We start from the raw sequence: 25,107 nt of genomic DNA, 5'->3' as shown, positions 1-25,107 counted from the left end.
GTAGTTTCATTTTAAGCTGTGAAATTACCACTCAGGCACATAAATGACTTGAGGCCAACAAAGATGTCATTTCACTCCCATTTGCATGTCATCGATGTCACATCTGCAGGACAGTAAAGTCCAAACACCAAGGCGTGGTACTGACCTGCACTTTAATCGAGGTTCAGCTGGCACTCAAGAGTTAAACCTTTGTCCTCACCTGCAGGATTAGATATTCCCCTCAGGGCAGTTTGTGTTGGTTCACTTCGAGCTCCTTGGAACATAAGAAAGAAGAGGCTGTTTCACTCGCTCCACTTCTGCTTTTCAACACTCAATCACACCTCAGGAGAAGGGAGAAAATCAAATGTCTGAATCACTCAGTGCAGGTCGGGAAAAAGGTCAACCCGGCCTATTTCTGGGTCCTCTGTTGCCGCAGTGATGCTGCCATCTTTAATTCATAGCCGTTGTCTGGGTTGTCGCCTGGAGCTGGCAGCTGAGTGACTGAGAGTGACCTGCCTGCCTGGGAATTCTGAGGGAATTGTGTCTGGTTACACTCCTCTGGATGCCAGGTGGTTTCACATCAGGATCTCTCTTCAGTCAAAGTGACCCCAGAGTCCCCTGACTTTGACCCCCAAGCTCCTAATTCAGGTTAAACACTTTTAGATTTAGTTTATGTTAAATGCTTTGAACTAAAGAAAAAGTCCCACAATATCTATATGTGCCATCTTGCTAAAAGGAAATATTTTACAAAAACACAATAAAAAATGGTAATTACGCTACAAGTTAAAAAAGCTACGGCTAAAAGCTAATTAGCTTCGCAGAAAATCTGTAAACAAGGGCAAACAGCTAGCTCTGTGTTAAAATAACCCAACAGCACCGACTTTCAAGCTCACTAATTAACAAGGTATACACTACAGCTTAAAAGCTGGAGGTCAATTAGAAATGTGCTCAATGGAGAAAGCAGTCTGAGAGACAGATACCTAGCAGACTTAATTACAAATTTTGTTGTTCTTAACACTTTATTCATTCACACAGAAGTTGATGGTCCAGGTCCAAATTACTACTTTTTTTAATGAACAGAAGAGTTGTCAGCTGCACTAGTGTGACTGTGAAACCTTTTTTCCTTATGATCGTTTAACAACCTAAAGCTTTTACAGTGCTTTAGCTAAACATGCTAAGCTAAGCTAAGCTAAGCTAACTGGCTGCTTCACAAACATTGGGCACACAAGAAAGCTCTCACCTTAGCCTTGAGAAGAAAACTGTTCCTTTAAACATAAAAAGGTATTTTTCTCTAATGCAGTGATAGAAGTGAAGCCTCAATGGTAGAATTACTGTATTTTCTTGTGGTGTTAAAGTGAATTATTCATTTTGTCCTTCACCCCAGAGAAAATAGTTTCCTGATGAAATGTGGGTGAACAAAATGTCACTGTCTTATTTAAACAACTGTTATAGCAGCGTCCTGCCATGTTCAGATGAAAACGTGTGGGGGGGAATGTATAAAAAACATCGAGGATCATGATAAGGTAACCAGAGCTCAGTTGCTGACACATAGCATGCAGCTTTTGACAAGAACAGACCTTCTGGAGCAGAGAAAAGCTTGGAGCCATCTTTAATTTTAGCAGGAGAGCGCATAATGACACAAGCTGTTTAAATCTGCGGACATGGTGTCAAGCTGATGCTAATTTGCTTGCAGGTGATGTTCTTCTCTGCTGTCCCCGCTCCAGCCACGCTCCCTTTTCAATTCACTTGCACTTTTATTGCCGTTGTCACCCGCCGCGCTGTTCTAAAATGGCTTTTTTGGCTGACGGTACAGTTGTCTGTGATTTAAAAAAAAAATGAGCCAGGCGTCCTTGGTTGCACCTTATATCTATAATAAAAGATACTTTGGTGGCCCCAGAGAGTGAATGAAATATGCCCTTAACTGCAGCAGACCTCGGGATTGGCTGTTCTCACTGCCAGGCTCCCAGCGTTCTCCTTGGCCCCTCAGACATCGCAGATGGTACCCGAGCACCGGCCAACCACCTGTGAGGGAAAGTGGATGATCAGGCCTCTGACTTCTTGTTGAGCTTTGGGTTTTGCCTCATAGGGACATAGTTAATGTTCCGGGCAAGGTCAGCCAATCACAGCCAAACGTTTAGAGACCTAAATGTGCACTGGGATGTGTACTTAATAGCATTATAATGCTCAGGTGGAGATTGACTGTGGGATAATGTGGTTATATTGTTTTCTAATGAGAAACGTATGTAATTGCTTTTCCTCAAATAAGCCTTTCACTCCTCTCTGATTTCACACCCCCAAGGGGAGATACGCACGCTGCTGTGTCCCAACACGCAGGTGGTTTTAGTTATAGGTGAATAGTTTTTTGCATGTGCGTGTGCTGCTCCTTGTTTACTTACACGGTCGGTGCACTTGCTGCCCTAAATAGCAGTTACTTGTAACAAAGTAGACAGGACACATCCTCGTAAAGTGTTTCTGTGCTGCATGTAGAGGTCTCGGAAAGGGTAATAGATCCCGTCCAAGTTCCCATTGTTGCATGCTTTTCTGAAGGTGTTATTTATGCAAAGTCTGCACAGCATGTTTTAATGTCATTTTGAAAGGCAGACAGAGACAAACAGTGACTGTAGCACATGTAGTTATGCACTTCTGTCTGATACACCTCCTATTTTACCGTCTCTTGAGAACACAGGCCTCTAACTACCGCTGCATCTTGTTAAAAAACTGTGAAGTAACTTCTGTGACCTTCTGGAGTCTCCCTTCATACAGCATTTATAAATTAGGTCACAAAGCATCTATTTTGGGAGCAGAAACTTCTGCATATTTACAGCAGTTGTAGTCGGCTCTCATCTAGTGCAGCTACTAACAATTACTTTTATTATCTTTAAATCTTAATAACAGTTTCTAAAGAGTCCTGATTTCTTGTTTTTTTGCATATTTGTCACACTAAATCTTATAAATCATCAACAAAGATAACCTGAGTAATACAAAATGCACCTGATCCTGTGTAAAACCTAAAGCTAATCAAACGTTTGTGGCTGTGAGTCTTTTATATCACTGTGGGGGGAATTTTGGCCGAATTGTTTAAAATTCCCCCACATTGGAGGGTTTTGGGTATGAACGGGCTCCAAAGCATGTCAATCAGATATGAGTCTGGACTTTGACTGGGGCGCTCCAAAACCTTAATTTTGATTGGAAACACAATTGCTGGTATGTTTTAGATCATTGTTATAACCGGCATAACTAAGATAAGTGATAACAGTGTGAAAGGTGAGCATATATGACATGTTTTTACTGCATTGCTCACATGGGTCGAAGGAAAAAAGTCACATGCTTAAGTTAAAAATCGGCTAAGAAGCACAAATCATTTCCCTTTAAATCCGTCTGTAACTGCACTTACTTGACTTGAAGAGCGGCTACAGATAAGCCATGATTGATCTGTGACGAGGCTGACACGGCCTCAGTACTTAATACCAAACGTAACACTTTTTCATAAAGGTCATTGTGTTTGTGAAATTATCTTGTAGGCCTTGGGTTGAATAAAAGAGCGCGGCTGTTCTTTGTCAGGATGCGTCATCAAGATATAGCAAGGACTCCTTTTTTTTTTCTCCCTCAGCATCGACAAGTCCTTTTTTCTGCCTGGGGTAATCAGCAGCATCCACTGTGATTGCATTTTAATTAAAAGGCGCCATTTTAATCATCTCGGCACGGTGTTGGAGAAAGGGGCTGTGCTGTTATCAATTCTATGTCCCTGCCTATCTCACACGCAGACACGCACACACATACTGTCTGACTAACTATGCTCGACTGGACGCGTTATTAGTGGAAAGTTGTAATTAATATTGAGAGCTGACAAGGCTTCCCAGAGAACCCCATGAATTAAGCAGGGAAGTGATGAGGAAGTAAAGTTGAATGGACTGACACTAATTGTGGAGTGCTGAGATGTGCATGGTCAAGAGGGATTGTCAAGAGGGACTCTTCCAGCTCTAAGTGACTGCTTTATAAGTTTGGTGTAAATTCTTCTTTCACTTACCTTCAAGCTAAATGGGAAAGTCTTGGTAAGTTAAACAGAGTCGTGCGAAAATTAGGGCTGGCAGGTGAATATTGTTTGCGCGGTCTATAAAATGTCAGAACTTCATTTTTTCTCAAGCCCAAGGTGACGTCTTAAAATAGTTTCATTTGTGGAAACAACAAACTGACAGGAAGTGATGCCTAATTAGAAAAAGCAAAAATCCTCTCAGTTTAGAAGCTTTAACTGTAATCGTTAATCAACTATCCAAAATTTTTTAGTTAATTTTTTCTGTTGATTGATTAACCAAGAAATTAATTGAACTCTAATTAATGTTCATCATCAGAAAGTCAAATGACTCAGTCAAGAGTGGTAATGGCCCATGCTTCTCCAGCAAGCACTCGGCGACAGTGGGAAAGGAAAACTCATTTTTAAGCTTTTAAGGAAGAAACCACCAGCAGAGCCTGGCTCAGTCATCTGCCCGGACTGGATGGGGGTGAGGGGAGAATAACAACATAAAAGAGACACTGTGGAAGAGAGCTAGAGATTAATATAGGTAATACAACAGGTGCAGGCTACTGACACGATCCAGCACATATTAGCAGGGTGCAACACGCTAGCAGGGAGGGCATACGTGGTACTGGAAATTGAACATCCGTGCTGGGTATGGCCTGGAGATCCCAAGGTCAAAATAGGCCACGCCCCTTTGGTTGGTTGAGAATGATCGAGTCCAGATGCTGTGGCACTTCCATAGAGGATAGAGCTGGACAAACTGTTGATGGCTAACACAGTGGACATAGAAGTGGCGGACAAGCAGTGGGAAGACAGCCATAGTGACAGATGTAGCTAAACCAAGTGATAGCACCGTTAGGAAAAGGAACATGACAACATTCAATATTCATTCACTCACAGTATACATAAAATTTTGAAATATATCAAAAGATATCAACAGAAAAAACAGTATCAGTTCATTTAATTTCTACTCAGTTCAGCAAACAGCTGTACAGTACAACACGTGCAGGTGTATGTCAGTGCTGGTCCTCCCTCAGGTTGTGTCATTTTGATATATGCTGGGCAGCCAGATAGGCCCCGTGTCCTTCTCCTTGGACTGCTTCTAATTTTGTCATGTTGTTTAGCTCACTGAAATACAGATCTGAATTGGTTGAAGTAAGTGGTCCTCACGTCACTGAATAATTTACATCTTAAGAGGAAATGCATCTCTGTTTCAACCTCACCTGTCACAGTTTTGTTTCTGTTTGTATCTTCCATTGCCGGTTTATGGTCACTGACCTTATGCCTGGTTAGAATGTTTCTGATTTCTGCCTCTGACAGTCAAGGGATTTTCTGCTATTTCATAATCTCTCTAATTTGTTTTGGCTTTTAGTCCATTCTCTCCAGTCTTTCCGATAGATTTCTTCGCATTGTGTGATGATTTGGTTCACTCTGACTTGTGTTTGGTAAGCAGTGCTGTTGTGAGACTTGTTGGGGCGTGTTTGTGTGGACACAGTCTCAACACCAGCTGGCATAAGTGGCTCTTGAGGGATTGAGGGTGTCTTGGGGGGATGGAGCTCCTTTGAATGTTAATTTTGAGCAAGTATCTGCCTAATTCTGCTCGACGGGCATTTGTTGAGTTTTTCTTTGTACATGATAACCGAATCTCCATAAATGTTTCATATATAATAAAGCATGAATATGAAGAATATGTTTGCAAAGGACAACATTTGTAATCCAATGAGTATTGACCGCCTGCACGATAAAGAGTAACTTGAGCAAAAGTGTAACTGTTTGGGGCTTTTTTAGATTTTTGTTAGCCTCTTTAAATGTATCTGTGTTGATAGTAAGCAATGATTGGAAAGTGTTAGCCTGGATATGATTAGACCCAGTGTTCACTTGCATTTCTGGGCTATTTTTTTTTCGCAGTAGAAGTACAACCAACAAGTACAAGTACAACCCTGCCATATTAAAATTGATAAAACTGTATGAAGTTGTCTCAAACCTACAGATGAAACTATTTACCATTAACATTCATATGGATTTTTGTTTCAGGCCTCTAGTCTGGATGATTCACTCTACTTGTCACTCTGTTTTTGGTCTCCACCAACTCCACCAAATATGGAAATATTTGGCTTTTTATCCGTCAGATCCGTTAGGGAGCACACAGAAAGTTTATCATCTGTTTATTTTCTGCCGCAAACCTTCTGATATAAGACAGAAACCCAGGTTTTAAACCATGAGCATTAGAGTTGTGGTTTTAGTTATTTGTAAATTGCAAATGTAACTGAAAATGACTCTTCCAAAAATATATTGGTGCATATACAGGCATCCTTTAGCCTATAATGTGTCCATTAAAATGAGGTATATAATCGTTATGATGCAGAATAATATTCAGGTACAATGAATTGGAAAAGCAATTCATGGTCTTGGTTTTAGAGCAGTAAGTTCCTTTTCTTCAGTTTGGGACATTCTGCCTTTTAGTTTTGTACCAGAGAGCTGAGCGACCTTACAGTCTGTGTTGATGCCCCACTCTACATCGTTAAATAGCAATTTTGCTGACACATTGAAGCCATTACCTTGCAAAAGAGTAATTTCATAAAATGTGCCCTCGACTCCTAAACAAAATGGCTGCGCACTGTGCCTATAAGTTCCAGTTCCCACGCAGATTAGCCTTTAATAATGCAACAGAATAATGACCTGCACGTCCAACTGGGAGAGAAGAAACTTGAACAAACTTTGGATAAGTAAAGCCTGAAAAGTTCCTCTCTCTTCCACACCTGTCCTTATTATCTGTCCTTTCTGTGCCAATTGATTATCCGACATCCCGCAACTATCTCTTCTCGTTATTAAAGAAGTCTGACAGACACCTCTCCTCCTACTCAGCCTGTTCTTCATTCACGGTCACAAGCTGCTCGTTGCTGTCCATCGAGGCCACCGGGCCAAGAGGGTGCATCCAATTCCGTCACTCTGCATGATGAGCAGAGGGAGGGGAAAAACAAAGATAAAAGAGTTGAAGAAACAGGACTGAGGCTCAGCCTAGTTGTTTGCAGACTCTCCGTGTGTTACCAGCACTGCAAACGCCATGAAGTGGTGTATCATGAGCTCAATGAACTAGCCTAAATCTTGTGCTCTGTGTAGTTAATTTTGATCCTGAATGTGCGAACACCTCCTCCGTACAAGACAGAAAATTACACTTCAGAAGGAGTTTTTTTTTTCATTTTGTTTTTTTGTTTTTTTTTCACGCCTCAGCCTTTTCCTGGAAATGTGTAAATGTAGAGGATCACCTGTGCAGATCGACGAGCAGAACAATCAGTCCTCTGTTCGCCGCAACTCCCACATGAGAGAGATATGAACACAGGGAACAGCTACTCATAATGCTTCTGCCATCTGTTCATTTATTAGTCTGGAACACCCATTCTTAGTCTAAGCATTAAAGCTCATTAATATTCATGCAACATTCATAAATGGAAGCGCTGCCCATGGAGTTGGGGTATCAGTGTCAGAGACAGGATAGGGGAAGTCACACTAATTGATGATTGATGGCTCTGCCATTAGCGGCAAAGCCTACAGCTAGAGTTAATGTAGTCCTAAGCTGCACTTTTATAGCTCTGCCACATATTTAGAAAATGTAGCTAATTTGGCATTGCATTTTCTCCGCAGCAAAGACAAACACTTTAACGACTTGAGCTGCTTTCATTTCTTGTCTCCTCTTTGTTTCACCTTCTCTGACCTCCAGGTTGCCTGTTTGAAGATGAGCTCTGTACACCCTATGAGTTCTGCGTCAACGGTAAGTTCACCTTCATGTACACATACCTCTTTTTATCATATACAGGACACTTGAAAAGTTTTATCAAGTTTATCCAAAATTAAGTCCTTAGTCCAGTCACACAGGCATAAACACTCGCTGGAGACTACCAACTGCTAAGGAAAGTTGTGTATTACCCAACATGTTGGGAAGTGGTTGGTGGAGACTTGCTGTGGTGACGTGCAGTTTGCATGGAAGATGCTCACTTGTCAAGAGTACTTGCAAACTGGTTAGTAAAACTGTGAAGAAAGTAATACAAACTGGAATCAGAGGCCGTCAAAGTAAAGGTTACACCTTTTGAAACATATTGGTTCAAGCAAAAAAGCAATATGGGTAACTTTACTTTAAAGGCAAATGCTCTCTTAGTGAGCAGTTGGCAAATGTTTGCAGACAAGTTGGCATCTTCCATGCAAAGTGTGGAACGCAATCACAAAGAGGGTTTTGATGCAGCATCCACTTTGCGACCAATTTAACCCGGCATTCAGTGAGGAAATAGACATTTCATCCCTAATGGCTGGAGGTTGCCAGAGGGTTGCCAACCAGTCTATAGGCCTATATGACTGAGACTGTAATTATCATTACAAATGACCATAAAGCTCTGAAACCAATCATTAAAAAAGGTCTTTTAAAAATGCTCATTTGGGTTTCTCACATCTAATCAAACAAATTGTAGGAGGGAGGCGTGGTTGCAGACAGAACAGACACCTCAATAATCGGGTGGATGTTTATCTTTTTATTGGTTTTTGGTAGTGTCACTTTAGGTTGGTTGTGGGAGATTCAATATACAAAAGGTCAACAAATAGTCATAGCTCACTAAACTTTGTTTTAAACTGTGTGTGAGAAATTATTTTGACTTTTATATCACAGCTTTTGCTCCATGATTTCTCTTTACGCCTAATTTTTTCTTTACAGGGAATGAGTACCAGAAAACAAAGGTCTGGTCACTTGATCATAACTGAATCACGGACAAAAATAATACTCCTTATTAAAAGCAGCTTTCTCTAGGCAAGCATGCTCCATATGAAGCTAGTACAGTTTTGTGCATGTCTGTGTTGCAAATTGGACTGTTTCAGAGGAGGAGGAAGGAATTCAGACCCCTGGTTTCTTATAATATTAGCTGGTTGTCTGTGGTACACAATATTATAGGAAATGCAGTCTGCTAACTATAAAGCTCTCAGTACGACGGTGCTGTATCTACACCAATTAGCTGCAACAATAAAATCCAACACTGTGTAGTTTCCTTCATAAACCAAAACAGAATTGGCCTGTAGACATGGACGCTTGCTCTCTTGGGGGTGGCCCGGGGTGTTGGACACACTGACACTGGCCGTGAATCCCTTGGGTCATGAAAATCCTGATGAGTGGAGCCTCCATGAGTCAAACTTGTGCCAGCAAATCCTCGTATGGCGATCGCATTGGGATGCCGGGTCAATGCCTTACACTCTTTACTGTGGTAAAATGTCAGTTTATCTGCTTGCAATGCAATGTTTAAGTTACTGGTATCTGTCAGCATAACATTGATGTGAATGTCCACATCCAAGATATTCAAGCGAAACGTCGCATTGGAACAAAATGCTATTGGGTCCACCTGTCAGCAGTTTTAATGTTGGTGCTGATCATGAAACTGGAGTTGTGCACCAAGTGAAATTTTGGAGTCATTTCTGTAAGTGCTTGTGTTTTAAATTTTGTAAATGGGAGGTTCACCAAAGTGGAGTTAAAGTCTCAACATCTCCGAACCTGCAGATAAAGCCTTAAGCTATTTTTAATCGCTCACAGATTTATATATAGATAGATGGAGACTGACGGTCCCGCTCACAGCATTCTTCTTAGTTTAGACATACAGCATGAGTCATACTTAAGAAAAGCTTCAAAATTGAATGTGAGCCAGGCTGCAACAATAATACCACACAATATAAACACACAGAAGCTCTCTGATCTCATTCATCTCATGATTGATGCCGGCGTCTTGCTTTCCTCCCTTCCGATTCCGAGGTTTCTCCAAACCACACATGATCTCGACCTCATCTGCAAACCTTCTCACCATGGAGCACGGGACTGTCTGTCTCAGTGGTCGCCATGACAATGCATCACCGGATGAACAGAGGGGAAATGTCATAGCTTTTCACTGTGTGGCATTCAGGCGGCTCACACAGCGGGCTGTAATTTTAAAGGGGATTGATAGCGTGTCGATATTGAGGATCGTCTCCGCGGAAAGTTGTCGGGAAAGGTTAATGTATTCAACACAGCAGCAGCAGGAAGTCAGGGAAGGGTCAAACGTGTATGGAGCGGTTTCATGTCCACGTGTTTGTTTTTGTCCTTGCAGGCATAATGATTAAATGCCTGTGCTTTGAGCCTGTTTGTTTGTCTGCACCTTTCAATTACTTTCTGCAGACTCATCCTGAAATCTGTATCACAAACAAGATGAAGGCAACGAGAGGAAGACGAGCACTTTCTCAGGCAGCAGAATTATATGCAAAACATGAACTACAGCTAACAGAACACAAAGTATCAAACTGACTATTAATATGCTAATAAGAGGAAGAGGATGAGAATGACCCGAGTTAACATTCGATTTTGAACTTTGTGTATGTCCTCAGATTTTTGTAAACATGATTACGAAGCCAGCGTGCATCATAGATAACTCATGCATGATCTGATTACATTTTGAAAAAACCTTCTTGCATAGTTTTGCATACTATTGAAGGAACACTGATTTGAAACTGATGCCAAAACTCCTTCACACTTGAAGCTACCAAGAACAAAATGATACCAAATAATTTAGCATGGAAAACAACTGAATTTACAGTTTACTTGTAACGAAGCTGATTTTTTTGCCTGTGAACAACGTCCTATCCGGTCGTTAAGTGATGACGTGACGAATCCTACTTCCGGGCCTAAAGTAGTCTGCGTTTAATATGGCTTTTGTGTTGTTAACATGTTTAATGTTTTGTATTTTCTTCTATTTAATCTCAAAAAACTCCTAAAACAGTCAGTGATCATTGTTGACCTCCCTCGGCTTTTATTACCGCTAATCATTTATTTAAGCTCAGTTTTTAAAACCTTAGGATGTAACTACAGCCCAGCCCATGCAGCAGTATATGAATGACTAACCTCGTATTGTGGATGGATTATCTCAGTTGTTCTCCTGGCTGAAGTTTGGTCCTTTTACAGCATCCTGCCATGCGATTACATTTGTTCCTGACCACCGAGAACACTCACATTAACTTTTATTGAGTGGGAAAAAAAGGTAGCTTGTTTATATTATGCTAACATAGCTGTGTCGCTAGCGGTCACGTAGCACAGCGGTCCCTAACCCCCGGGCCTCGGACCGGTACCGGTCCGTGAGTCGTTTGGTACCGGGCCGCAAGAGTTGAGGCTCAGGTGTGAAATGTATAGTTTTCAGGGTTTTTATCGGTTTTCAGCGTTATTTTGTTATCGTTTTTATCGTTTACTCGGTTTTCCTGGGTGTTTTCACGTGTGTTATGAATAAATCTTCTTTTTTTCGTTACCGGTACTAGTTTTATTTTGTTGTATTTATCCGCGACACATTAAAGGCCGGTCCGTGAAAATATTGTCGGGCATAAACCGGTCCGTGGCGCAAAAAAGGTTGGAGACCGCTGATGTAGCACATCATTATATACCAGCTAGCCAAACTTCAGTAACCCTACAAACGTCACTGCTGTTTAGTTTTCTGTCTTCATTTATGTTGGAAGTGATAACAGAGCTGTACGTTTTAATTTGTTTCCAAAACCCCGCAGTCAGGACATGCTATATTGTATTTAGATAGAAGCTAGCGAGCTAACTTCCTGCTAACTTCTAACTCCGTTAAATGTCATAAATTCCGTTTTCATGGATGCCTGGATGTTAAACTCAATTGTTACACCTGGTAGCAGTGTTGCCAACTTAGCGACTTTGTCGCTATATTTAGCGAGTTTTCAGACCCCTTAGCGACTTTTTTTTAGAAAAAAAGTCGCTAAAAAAAGACGTGAAAGTGCGTATCGCTTTTACTCTCAACAAGCAGCGGGTGCTGTAACGCAGTCAGTTCTTCTTTTACTCTTTTACTCTTATGCTGTTTTGTGGATCACAAGGTTTAAAACTACTTATAAACACACACACACAAAGTAACTCCACCAGAGTGCCTATTTCGGGTCACTTTTGCCGGTCCAAGCCCAGGTAAAGGAGCAGGGTTGGAATTGTGACATTAAAAAAAACAATAATTGCTAAAAGAAATTTAATTTGTAGTTCTAAATAAACTCTAAATGCATTTAGGACGTTTTTTACTGACATTATGTCGCTTCCACGATGTTATTTCTCTCTCCAACAACATAGGTTACAATTAGATTAGCATGACCAATTATGCAAATTAGGCGATGACGTCATTTAGCGACTTCTAGCGACTTTTAGGACAACCAATAGCGATTTTCCTTACTGAGGAGTTGGCAACACTGCCTGGTAGAGCAGAACGCTGATCATTTTATTAAAGATGAAAGACTTTAGACAGTTTTTCAACTCTCGGTAATGCCATAGCGATCGTTTGATATATGGACCTGCAGCGGAGTTTAGGCCCAGACACAGCTAGTGACGTCAGACTTAACGACCGAATAAGAGTGATACTGTACATGGGAACTATTGCATATTGACAGTAAACAATCTGATTAATGACAATAAACCACTAGTACTGTAAAGTCACAATATGTAGTCTTTTATCCCGGTAATAAATAGACTGGTAGTTTTTTCTACTCTGAGTACTCAAACTGCTTTCTTACTACAAGTCTAATTCACCAATTCACACATACATTCATGCAAGCTCTTTTTTCTAGTATTAAGTGCTTTTAATCTAACTTTGACTGTGCTTCAGGGACAATACCGGTTTCAATGTCTGGCCCAAGAATACTTTGACATGCTGGCTCGAGGAGCTAGAACACCCTACCTCCATATCCACAGCTGGCCCTCAAAAATGGACATCATGCTGTGACATAACACCTCTTGTTTAAGTAAAGAATGACTTTGAATGCTTTAAAGCACAGGTCAGGACACTTTATTGGGCCTGCGACTAATTGCTGTTTTCATTATTGATTACTGAGACATTTTCCAGCCCAGTGAGTCATCCAGTGGCTGGTTTTATCCAAGTAACAGATAAAATGCATCCTAATTGTTTTTGCTTTACTTTTCTGTCAGCTAACTAATCAATTAATCAACTAGTTTTTGCACTCTGTGGCAACACTACAAGGGTTCAAAATTAATAATCATGGCTGCAGTAACCACATACCTGGAGAACAGAGACGTATCATTAAAGATTTGTTCAGCATTTTACAAAGATGAGACCAATGATGCCACTCATGCCTGCACTATAAATATCAAGCAACGACTAGCATCTATAGTTAGCTTACTTTAGCACAAAACTACACCTAAAATGCCACATAATTGGGTGGGTGTCTGTGATCTCATGTCTCCGGCAATGACCCTCGCAGAACTCCACACTGCTTAGAAGCAGAATCTGCAAAAGATCTTTTATTTTGAAAATCCACCACCAGTTTCTCTAGGGTGCTCCTGTTTTTGACTTCCTGCTCTTGTCATCAGTCCCATGTATGCTAACATGGCTTCCATAAAAAAGAAACTGACATGACTTTATTTAATACAATGTTAAACTGATGGCTACTACTGCTTCAAACTTCGAGGCCATGAATACCCGAAATCTTTAAAGGGTTGGAAATACTAGTTGGCTGATTGTGTTGACTCTGCACTGAAGTGAAAAAAAACTAGATAAAGTTATTTCTAGAAATGCTGAAACACTGTTCTGAGATGTGTGAGTGTGTTTTTTTTTAAGGATTGGGATTATCTTCTATTGAGAGGGAGTGGGTAGACTTTGGAAGTTAGCACAAATTGGGAGACCTCCTCCTTGATTTCCATATTAACCCAGTTTCAGAGGAAATGGGGAAAAAGCAGAGAGTACAGAAAATAATATATTAAAAAAAAAAAAACTTTAATTACACGGCCTGCATTGGTAAAAGGAAGCAAAATAGAAAAAACCTGCTGACACCTTCACAATAAAATACCCCGAGGTAGACAAGAGTGTCTTAGTGTGGATACATAAGAATATGAAGACTCATGAAGAATGTAATGTGGATGATCATTTCTTTGGAGATTTGTCTGTTTGCATCAGCCGCAGCACAGCTTGTGAGTCTGTGTGTGAGAGCGTCATCATGGCAGAATATGATCCTCGAGGCACCTCGAGGCAGGAACATCTAAATATGTTTTTGAGTACTTTGGCAGGTGTTCGTGTGTTTGTTTGTATGGAAGTGGACAGATTTGTGACCGGATACGCAAAATTTACCAGGCGTGTGAGTTCAAAATGAAGACCAAATTCAGCCCACGGGTACCGAGTACTCATGTTATCATGTAACAGTTTAGTAATCAACTGGGTACTCACAGGCTGGAGCGTCGGCATGTAGCCGGTGTGATCCCCATGCAAGATTGGCCTCTAGTCGTATTTTCATTTTAGCTTTTATTTATTTATTTTGCCTTGCTCACAGAATCCGTCTCCAACCGAAATGCAATTACTGCGCTGTGCTTGTTCACTGTAGGAAAATATATACAGGCAAAAAAGACTAATGTTAGATTAATGTTGTACCTAATATGCAAGTAATGAAACATTATTTAGTTGCCTCATCGGCACACTCAGTCTTGCTCTGTCATTCTCCACTGGACTCCTGAGGAGCAGCATCTACTGCACAGACACATGATGTGTGGGAGTAACTAGGTCTGCCACATCAACTCTTCCTCAGGTCCCTGAAGGAGTAACCTGGTTTATTCTGGGCTGGGCCAACCGTTCTTCACCCGGGCTGTTGCCATGCAGGGTGGCTGAGGGCAGGGAAGGGTTGCATCATTTTATATGTGACTGACTATCGTTTTCAGTGCTTATGAAAACACATTCTTATTTTTGCTCTCAAAAGCATGAAAACAGCTCTTTACTAATCAATCTCTATTCATCACAAACATAAGACCCAAAATTTATCGCATCCATAGCAACATATTCACCCCCTTTTAATTCAAACCTAAACCACTGGTGCAAATGACTGTCTAAACGTTTCAGCTACGCTTTCTTTGATCACACCGAGCATGATAATATTTTATAATTTAACATTAATTTGTCAGCTAAAATCACAATTAACTGCTTCCTTGCAGATTTTATTATCTGTAGCTAGCGAGAATGAGCTAATATGTGATGAGACTTTAATTTTTTTTAAATTGTTTGTAAAGATATGATATAATAAAAGACTACGACAGGTATCAGCATGCTCACTAGCTAATCTTCCCGTCTTCAAAGAGACCTTGGTGGGTTGAAAAGTCTGTTTGCTGTCAGTTGGTTATTTCTTGCTAAAATCAGGAGGCAAGCTACAGTTGTAGCCACAGCTGTCTGCCCCAGGGCAGCTGTGGCTACAACTGTAGCTTGCCTCCACCAGTGTGTGAATGTGTGTGTGAATAGGTGGATGACTGGGTGTGTAAAGCACTTTGGGGTCCCTAGGAGGGACTAGTAAAAGCGCTATACAAATACAGGCCATTTACCATTTAAAATTCAAAAATTCCAGCTCAGTTTATTTTCCTCACTTGGTGCAAAAGATGAGGCTAAACCCACCTACTTGTTTAATACTGGAGACAATAAAACGTGAAAGCCATCCACTGAATACCCTAACTTATTTAAAAAAAAAAGTAAGATTTTGAACAAAGATGCTTCATGAACTGTAGATTAGGTAGATCATTTAATATCCTTACACATACCATCTGACTTCCTGCTGTCATGTCTCATTTTTAATGCAATTCTTCAAATCTTTACCCTCGTCTTCAGGGAATGCTTTTCTAGACGTTGTTCTAAAAGCATATGTGATTACCCGGGAAATGCATTTTAATTTGATGCAGCTCTCCAAAGTCTGTGGCTTACTGCTATCACAAGCTAGGCTAAAGTACAGCGGATAAGTGCTACATGTTTCCCTCGGGGCACACTATTAAACACTTAACCAACAGTGTGGTATCGATTGGCGGTTATCTTTCCTCCACTCGGGCCAATATTGTCTGAAACATCCAGACTTTATTTCAGATTTAAGCTATTTAGGTGATGCTTCTATTGATCAGCAACAAGTGCAACTGCAGCATAAACACCTTAAGTAACCACTACAAAATCCATCATATCAAAAAAAAAAAAAAAAAAAAATCTGCAAGGACAGAGAAAGAGCGCCAGAGCTCAGGAGGCAAATCCAGGAATAATCAAGTATGAAGTGCTGAGTAAAGTAACTGTAAGTATTAAAAGATGCTACAGCGGGTTTAACAAAAGACATGAGCTCTTCAGGGGAAGGAAAAATGTAATAATAGAGATGATTTATGCCCCACAGCCATATTCAACAGGCGGTATGGTTTGATCTGAAAGTCTGATTTATCTTTATTCATTTCTGTATTTCCATGTGCATTACAGAGCATGCATAAATATAATTATCATTTCAAAGCCTCAACTGCCACACAGGAAGCCCAGAATAACCTGTAAACACTTCATTAATCATATCCTGATCACTTTAGCTTTTGTTCCCATACCGTTCCTTATTTGCAGACTACATCTGGCTGGACTCGGTGCGTTGATCTGAGTCTATTTATTTTCATAACATGAGTTGCGGCGCTAATACACCTGTTCCAGTACATCTTAATTTGTCTCCTGGGTCCGTCTGCCTCATCTTCTGAATGTACAGTCTTTTGGAAATGCTTTGCTGACTGTCAGCTTTAGTGTTTCCTCATGTTATCCAAGAGCATTAGCTTTCACAGTTTAAATAGCTTTAGCAGCAGCCGGGCGTCTCTCTGTCTGTCACAGCGAGAGGAGAGACGTGCCTGGATTTAGAGCGCTTTACCTTTTTCAGCTGAAAATCTTCTTTATTCCTGCCAACGTGCTGCTTATCCAGTCACAGCTTCTCTTGAACATCACTGATTTATGGGATGGTGCATTTGAGGGCTGATCAATTGATTGATTCTGTGGCCTACTTTATGTATTATGGATTACATTGATTGAGCTTTAATTGCGCTGCAGTCTTGCCACTGCAAGACAGCACATACTGATGTATCGTCAGCTTAATGTTCCCTTAAGCCTCGCAGGAGATGATCAGAAAATCACTGCAAATAGACTTCAGCTGGACGGTTCGGACATTCGTAGATCTGTTCCACTCATAGTGACATATTTTAGGAAAATTATTTTGCCGTTTGACTGATTCCCACTTGTCAACCCTCTGCATACCAAACACATGCTGGGAACTTCCAGGCCTGGAATTAAAATGTTGTTTTTATCTGTCAAAAAAATAGAAGGAAAGAAAAATGTGTTTTCCTCCAAGCTGTCAGCTACAATAACCATTCCTGATTGTTTTGATCTCCTCAATATTGTAAATATACTCACTAAAGTGACAGGAGAATGCTTTGTGATTCATTGCGCATGTGGCTCTGAATGGCTCGGCACCACCTCGATAGACCAGTCAACTGTTATATTTGCCAAACAAGGATTTCTTTGTTGTTAAACACCTGACTTCTGTATTTAATGCACTAAATCACAGTGTGTGTGTGTGTTTTCATATCTGGTTGCCATCGGGAATGTCCCTGACAACAGAGAAGGAAGTAACATGTGCCATCACCATGGAAACCAGTGAAGGATGCAGAGCATCAAACATTGAACAGTTTTCCGTCACTTGTTATGTCACCATCCTCCCTTTATTTCTTACATAATTGTCACTGATAGTGTAATAACTTGTAAAAATATATCACAAAAACACTCTTATTTTGGGATCATATCAACTGCGACACTCGGAAAAAAAAAAAAAGAGGGATTGTTGGCAAAGAGGAAGGAGACAGTTGACGTTCTGTGATGCACGCACGTCTGTGATGATCTGAGTCTGTAGGTGGGAAGTTTTCCTCTGCGCCGTTGGAGTTCTCGAAATAACTCCGGAGCGTTGCACCGTGCTGTCTATGCTAATTCACCTCCTCCCACAGGCTTATTCCTGTACAGAGCTGTCATTTAATGATTCACAGGGAAGAGGGGGGGAAGCTGGAGAGGGACACACCCGCATCTCGTTAAAACTAAGAATTCAATTTAGAGCATCGTTAGACATCACATTATTATCTTTCACGCAGAATCACTGTAGCCAAAAGAAAACTGCTGTTTCCATTTGCAGCCATTTATATTTGGTGGTATGGCTGTGCTGTAGGACACACCCAATCACTATCCACTTGTATATGGAGAAGTCGGGAGAACCGACACAGAATACTAAACATCTGATTAAGCCAGAGAAGGCATGAAAAGAAGTGAAAAGAAGGGAAAAGGAGGTGGGTTGTAAAGTGGCTTGCAGTTATGCAGTAACTTCAGACAGGCCCATACAGCTCAAAATATTGAGCCTCATATAAGACTGGATTGCTAATTGGATGTGTAGAACGGTATCAAATGATTGCACCTGAGCGTAACTTATTTACCTGAATTAACACTAAGCTTGATCTCCAAAAGAGATGTTTCACTCTTAATGCAGAGAGACATCCACTGATCATGGTCATTTCGGCTTTTAATGATTTCTTGTGATTTCTTCTGTTTCCTGCGTACAGTAGCTCAATCTTTGTCTCGTCTGACCATATGTGTCCCAGTGTAGGTTACAGGAAATCCAAAATAAATTCGTGCACCCAGTTCTTGTTTCTAAAGTCATTAAATGTACAATTATTCCACCCTGGAAAAAGAAAAAGCTAAGGAAACTTCTGACTACTGTCTGTGATTGAAAAGTATAATTTATCATAAATTGTTTGATTTGCACTTGTCTGTTTTCAGAACCCTAGGCAGAAAGTTGCAGTATGTAGTGGACATCAGTTTTTGCGTATTCTTTGTTTCCCGATGTGTCATTAAATATCACTCATAGCATTGATGTTTGCTGTCATTGTCCGACATCTTGGGGCTAATTAATGGGAAGCTGTGGTGCATGACCAAGTGCTGATTCACATCATTAAATCACAGCTAATCACAGCGGCATCCCTTACACATACTCTCACGTGGCAGCATAGATGATTGCACACATATGAGTGCACGCTCGTGGAGGAAGTAGCTCAGATTGAAACTGCAGGATTCATCTCCAGAGATCTTCTTAGACTTTCATTTAGTGAGTTTAGCAAACAAGACGCATGGATTTATCTTCCAAGCTGAGAGAAGGTGACAACACGGGTCATTTATATTCTAGGCCTTGCATCTACACACTCCCTCCTGACCCCCGGAGCCTCGGCATCTTTCAGAGGTCTACACCATCCATTGAATTATGGGGCTGATAGGGGCTCTGTGGCGTGGGTTGCCTAGCAACTTGTATTGAGTGAGGCAGGAGGCCTGCTGATAGGGAGATTACTGGGGTTCCCGATAAAGTCCTTCCTGCCATGAACGCCGGCTTATCGTGGTGCTGTCGGAGGAAAAAATGTCAGCTATTAGCTCCCCAAAAACAGGAAATCAGAGGTATGAGGCACGGCAGGTGCCTCACATAAATATAATATTTCACCTGGGCAGCTTTACATCATCAAAGCCACAAAAAAGGGGCTGTAAAATTGTGTGTGTGCGTTTGTTTCTCACTTTAAGCTGTAAAAAGAAAAAACACTCATGAACCTGTTTTCACCATTTTCCTCTATAGATGGAGTGTTTGGAAGGTGCCAAGAACTGGCCGGTGCAGACCTGCACACGTACGATATTTCTTCGTCTGCTCTGCAACGTCTCAGGATCCTCCTCCAGAAACTGGCTCACAGAGGTACAAACAGCCTGTCCATCTTTGTCCAACTTTCTTTTTGTCTCTTCGGCATCAGTCGCAGCAAATGCCTGTCAACTGCCATGGTGCAACACAAGCCAAATAAGCCAAGCTGTCTCTTTGGCTAGGCGCAGCGCACCACCAGAGAGCTAGAACAGGTCATTTGACTCATATCAGGCTATTGTTGTGCCCTCATCGCCTAACTCTGGCAGCCAATCAGACCAGCACGTATGCCGCTCAGACATTTAAAGCTAATTTTGTGGATGAGAGGCTGTGAGGTGTGCAGTGTAATCACTTCAGACAGCGTGTACTGCTCACTCACTGGCAGCTGGTAGTGATTTATATATATATATATATATTTTTTTTTTTCATGGGTATACATCTTCAGAGATATATTACATAAGAACTAACTATATGTGCATCTAATTTAGATGGAAATCAGTAGGAATTCCAAATATCTGTTTCTTGTTTCCTAACATGGAGACATGCCGGCATTCCTTTGGATTTTGTATAATCAGTGCATCTAATGTGGGAAAATTGATATTCATGTCTTATACTACTTGTGGGGAACAAAGTCTTCTCTTGCTGATACAGTGTGAACGCCAGCGCTAATTAGGAAGCATGAATCAGAGGGGAAAAAATAACTTAAATTCTGTGTACAATGGAAAATATGAAGCAAACGATAGTATTTCATTTCATGGGCCTGTGATTTAATAATTTAATAGCATGTTTCCTGGAAGCAAATATGTAATTTGGTACTCATTATAAGTATAAATGTAGACACAACATGTTCAGGCAGTACGTTCCTAATTAATTACATCCAATTAAATGTCTGAGCGTGTGCACAGCAGGTCAGATGAACATGCAAAAAGAGGAAACATGTCTACAATTCAGCATAGACGAGAACGTTCATTATAAACTCATTAAAATGAATAGGTACCAAGAAAATACATGTTTGTAACTGCAGCTATGACCCACCAGGGGGCAGTAGACACCTTTAACACAGACCGTGACCGGCCGCTCAGCCCTCCAAGCGTAATTGGCTTTGCAGGCCACTCTGAGCTTAATATCTTTTAACAGGCGTAAACCAGTGTTGAAAATCATTAAGAGTAAGCAGCCGGCCAGAGAAAATCAGAAAAAAAAAAAGAGGGAGAAAATGGAGTGATGAATATTAAGCCAGGCGAGACCACACATTTATTCTAATTACTGCTTAGAAATAAACAAATGAGAGCGAGGAGGATGAGAAGAGATCCGGTGTGTAAATGTTTTTTTTCTGCTCTGTTTTAAGAGGTGTTTAACTCTTCAGATGGTTTTCATTATGAGACTTCTTCGGTGACCTTGTATTTTAAGACTCCCGACACCACAAACATGACATCATCACTTTGAAACACGCTCGCCCATTCTGTCTCGTAGAATTACATCCACAGACACGGAGCATTATCTTCGGATGAGTCCACAATGCACTGTTAATGCTCGGTGGCACGTTATTCTTATCAGCTCAACAGCTATTGAAGTGTCATCTTTGAGACATCGGGGACCCTTTTTTGAGGCTAGACGGGGTTATAGAGACCATTGTACTGTAACCCAAATTGAAGAGATGAAGGGGAGGGAAAAAAACATCAATGGAATCGATTTACAATCCTCTTTATCTTGCAGGTAGAAATCACACAATCTCTGCTCAATGCACAACACCAATGTCATTCAGATCAATAGAAACTGACCCTTGTACAAAAGGGCTTGGGTTGTCTGGATGTGCCCCCATTGGCAGAGCACATTGTCTGGTATTAAATTTTCACCACAATACCTCTTGAATGCAAGACGCTGTCATCCAGCTGCAAATGACTTTTATATTACACGTCATCTAAAGCTTAGTTAGTATTCACCGTGCACAGCTGCAGTCTTCCTACACATTTCATATAGCTAGACTGCTGTCATACAGCTTTGGGATAATTTCGGCTCTGCTAAATATGTGTGCTGCTGTAGCCTTGGATTGTGTGACTATACACACAGGAGCTAATTCAGTTACTGCAGCGATTTGAATTTGATATTCAATATATTCAAATGATGAAGTATTTAATTGACCGTTCTCTAAAGCCCTCACTGGAACAGCAATTTTCCAATCACAGCAGTGCTTTCCCTACTTTGTGGAGGGTAGTGGGTTCTCCTGTGTTTTTTGTGTCATGTTATATTCTGTCCTCTCCTCTGGTCTCTGTTTCACCGGGTGACGGGAGTGGCTAACAAAGCAGATGAACTGAAGGTAAGGTCACAGAGAGAGTGCAATAAAGTTCTCCCAGTAGATGTTAAGAGAAATAAATCAGCTGAAAGTGTGCCAAAATTAGGTGCAACGGAAAACTTCTAGAACTCAACCCATAAACTTGACCACTATCTCTTTTGTGGTCGTCTGCTTTTGATGCCTGATTTATGCCACTGCAGATGTGTCCTGTTGTTTACGAAGGTATTTGTCTGCGGAGAGTCTACAGAGAGGAGTTTTCAACCACTGCAGACAGATAGGCAGTCCAAAACTGCCCATGCGCTACCATCACTGGACCATAATTTCCCCATTAACCGCTACACTGCTCGCAGTGCTTCTGCCCTCGCCACATATACTGCTTTTGTAATCCACATCTCCTCTGTAACAGCAATACTGAAATTTTAGTTATATTTTGGAAAGGAGGAAGACGTTGTAGAGAGCCAAATCTGGGCAGTAGAGCAGATGGTGGGTGATGACTGTGTTGCTGTGGCCAGAAAAACTCATGCCTTTTAACTATGCTGTGAGCGGGCGCACAAATGCATCGAAGTTCAGGTCGTTTGTACTCAGATGTTTTAAGATGTGCACATTGCCAGTGTAATGGTGGGGGAATCCATTTTATCTGGGAAAAACAACAAGCAATCTCCTGGTTGTGCTCCTTACCTTATGCTCATTCTTCATGACCTCCGTTTTCTTTCTGTCCTAAGGCCCAGCTATCATCACCTACGATAATCCGTGGCATAAAACATGGGTTAGTTTAACATAAAAGTTGATACAAGTTTGTAGGCCATGGTATTATGAATACACGCACGTGCAAGTGAGGCCAAAACTGGACCAACGAGCTAGCTAAAGAACAAAGGAGGAGTTCTCCAAGGAGCACACGACCTTGAAGGGCGGAGAAGGTTTTGCTTTGTTATTAAAGGTGCTGTTACAAAAATTTTGACTGCAACTCATACCTGGGTCTTTTAAACAATCTCTGCCTGAGTCTACCGAAATTCCTGAAGATGCTAAAAGCTCAGTGTCGATAGCGAGCTAGCTAGCCCTGGCTAGAGCGAGTGTAGCTCTACTTTTACCTCATTCATTTACAGACATAGCAACCGTAGCTATGGAGGAGGAGGGACTTAGCAAGCAGTTGTGCTCCTAGAAGGTGAGTACAGTTCATACTAGGTCCAGATCCGTTTTTATGCTTTCGAGCGCCACAAGTTAAACATCAGAAAGAATTATGTCAGAATGCAAGACTGGTAATATAAAGTTGATGGAGCATATCACACTGCAGTAACCTAAAGTTGATTGATTTCGCGACCCTCTGTAGAGCAGCACATAGTCTCATACAGACAAGTCAAATAAGATGATGCACTGTGACAGTTGCATTAGTTCTATTGACAGGAATCATCGGTCAGGGAGACTCAGTGACCATAAACTGACATCGTGTCCCTCCAGCGGTACGGAAACAACAGGTTACTCGTGGTCCTGCTTCGGATCCTGCGCAAACCTGCTTTCCTTGACAAACAAGCAACTAAAACTGCTGTTGTTGTTCACCATGTTCCACTCTGTCTGTTCCTTCACAGCCTAGCTAGATAGCAGCGGGGAGAAAAGATACACTTACAGGCTAATGTGCTGCGTGAAAACTGGAGTTGTTATAAGGAAAACACGGGGGATCTACTCAGTCATTCAGTGTGACTCTGGCTACTTTCTGCTGCAGGCTTTGACTCAGAGCAAATTATTTGCTGCAGTTTAACTAAACGTCTTTGCACTCTTGTACTGTAGATGTTCTATGCACCATATAAACATACATTAGCATTTAACTGGGACGAGAATAGCTAAATCTAGGTGGGGCTGGAGCTTTTACGCTTTCATTAAATTTTATTTATTGAGGTGTGAGAGTACTGAGTTCTGAGTACTAACATGAACCCCACAGCAAATGCAGCAGTATGTTACAAATGGCACTCATACAGCATGTGCATTCATATAACAGAGCCTACATTGATTTAATGCACTTGTCAAATTCAGATTGACACATTTCACATTTCAACTAATTAAACAGAACTTGCTGCTAAGTAATTCAAGCTCTTTTCCATGAATGCCTTTAAATCAGTTAGTGCAAAGAAGTGAATGAAAGGGAAAAATCTGCATTTCAAAAAAAGAAAAAACACCACATGAAACAACAAGTCATGTAGACAGGATCCCATCTAATAGGCTTTGAATATTTAGGAGCCCCCCACACACTCCCTCTCCCTCTGTCACACAGAAAACAGACAGGAGGCCAACAGAAATATCTTGCTTGTTTGAAAGCTGTTGCACTAATGGCAAGGCGTTAATTAACTGAGGCATTTGCCTGAGACGGGATGCTATCCTTAACAGGCGAAAAGCGGCAGCACTTGATGATGGAACCTGCTCTTTCTCTGGACTTACAGATGAATTTGCATGACATTTAGCTCCTCAGTGCCAGGATAATCAGCGGAGAGGTTGATTGAGAGGAGCCCAACCGTAAAGGCCCCACCACTTTTCTCCCTGACTTTTTTTCTTTTATAAAATGGCTCATTTTGATTCTGTAATTTGCGCCAGCATACTTTTTTCCTCAAGTGAGGCCCATCGCACGCAGACAAAACATTGGTATGTATGGAAATGAACGCATTCCCCAGGAGACAGAGGGGATAGAGGTGTCACAGTCGATGAAGCCGGCCTCATCCTGTTGCGGCGCCATTGCGCATTTACCACTTGAACCTATTTAACCGGCTACAGTAAACTGCAGGTGACATATGGATCCTTTAGGGCTGAAGCCAGGCCCGATCCTCCCATCGCCCGCTGATGATGGCATAAATGATGATCACCACTGTAATATATAGCAAGTATACACCAAACTGTGTAAGCCACGGGTAGTTAACTGTCATTGTTGTACGGATGGATGGCTGAGCTGCGTTCCAGAACAGTGACAACATGCGCTGCTTTGTGCTCCATTCACTGCTGCCAAGAATGACTAGAGGCATCTGTAGCTACTCTGCATTGCTCAGATCCTCATCTGGTGCTTATGAATATCTATGAGAATATCCAGCGTGTATGGGTGAGAAACCCGGCTAATGAAGACATTCTGCAGTGTTGAAACGCTCATTCCTTCACAGATTTCTACTTCACAGTCTGTTTCCTTATTAAACCCAAGAGCAGCATAGGATTCTTTAGGTAGAAACCTCTTTAGAGTCTGGTAAAAAAAGTTAGCTGTGTGGCAGCAATTAATTGATTCTCATTGTAAAACACTCTTACTCTGCAATTGCCGTGTCGTCTGTGTGTTCTTGTTTTT

The 25,107-nt window shown here is 41.3% G+C and overlaps 1 protein-coding gene and 1 long non-coding RNA gene across 3 annotated transcripts in view; one reads left to right on the top strand and one right to left on the bottom strand.

Annotated features, from left to right (window-relative positions):
* The window catches only part of ptprn2 (protein tyrosine phosphatase receptor type N2), a 160,909-nt gene that overhangs the window by 11,487 nt on the left and 124,315 nt on the right, over nucleotides 1-25,107 (top strand). For both annotated transcript variants that reach the window (XM_084939480.1, XM_084939479.1), the window contains exons 2-3: nucleotides 7,713-7,763; nucleotides 19,454-19,567. In XM_084939480.1, coding sequence (XP_084795606.1) covers nucleotides 7,713-7,763; nucleotides 19,454-19,567 — 165 coding nt within the window. The remainder of the gene's footprint in view (nucleotides 1-7,712; nucleotides 7,764-19,453; nucleotides 19,568-25,107) is intronic.
* On the bottom strand, nucleotides 1,473-23,005 carry LOC146380423 (uncharacterized). Its single transcript, XR_014801305.1, has 3 exons — nucleotides 22,769-23,005; nucleotides 22,476-22,535; nucleotides 1,473-2,001 (listed from the first exon to the last, which is right to left on the bottom strand). It is a non-coding gene; the product is annotated as an uncharacterized LOC146380423 (long non-coding RNA).

Source organism: Perissodus microlepis, chromosome 9 (assembly GCF_051167445.1).
Source record: "Perissodus microlepis isolate ML-2025 ecotype Zambia chromosome 9, ASM5116744v1, whole genome shotgun sequence".
NCBI classification, from domain to species: domain Eukaryota; kingdom Metazoa; phylum Chordata; class Actinopteri; order Cichliformes; family Cichlidae; genus Perissodus; species Perissodus microlepis.
The sequence above is the reverse complement of the archived record's forward strand: the minus strand, read 5'-3'. Positions and strand labels throughout refer to the sequence as shown.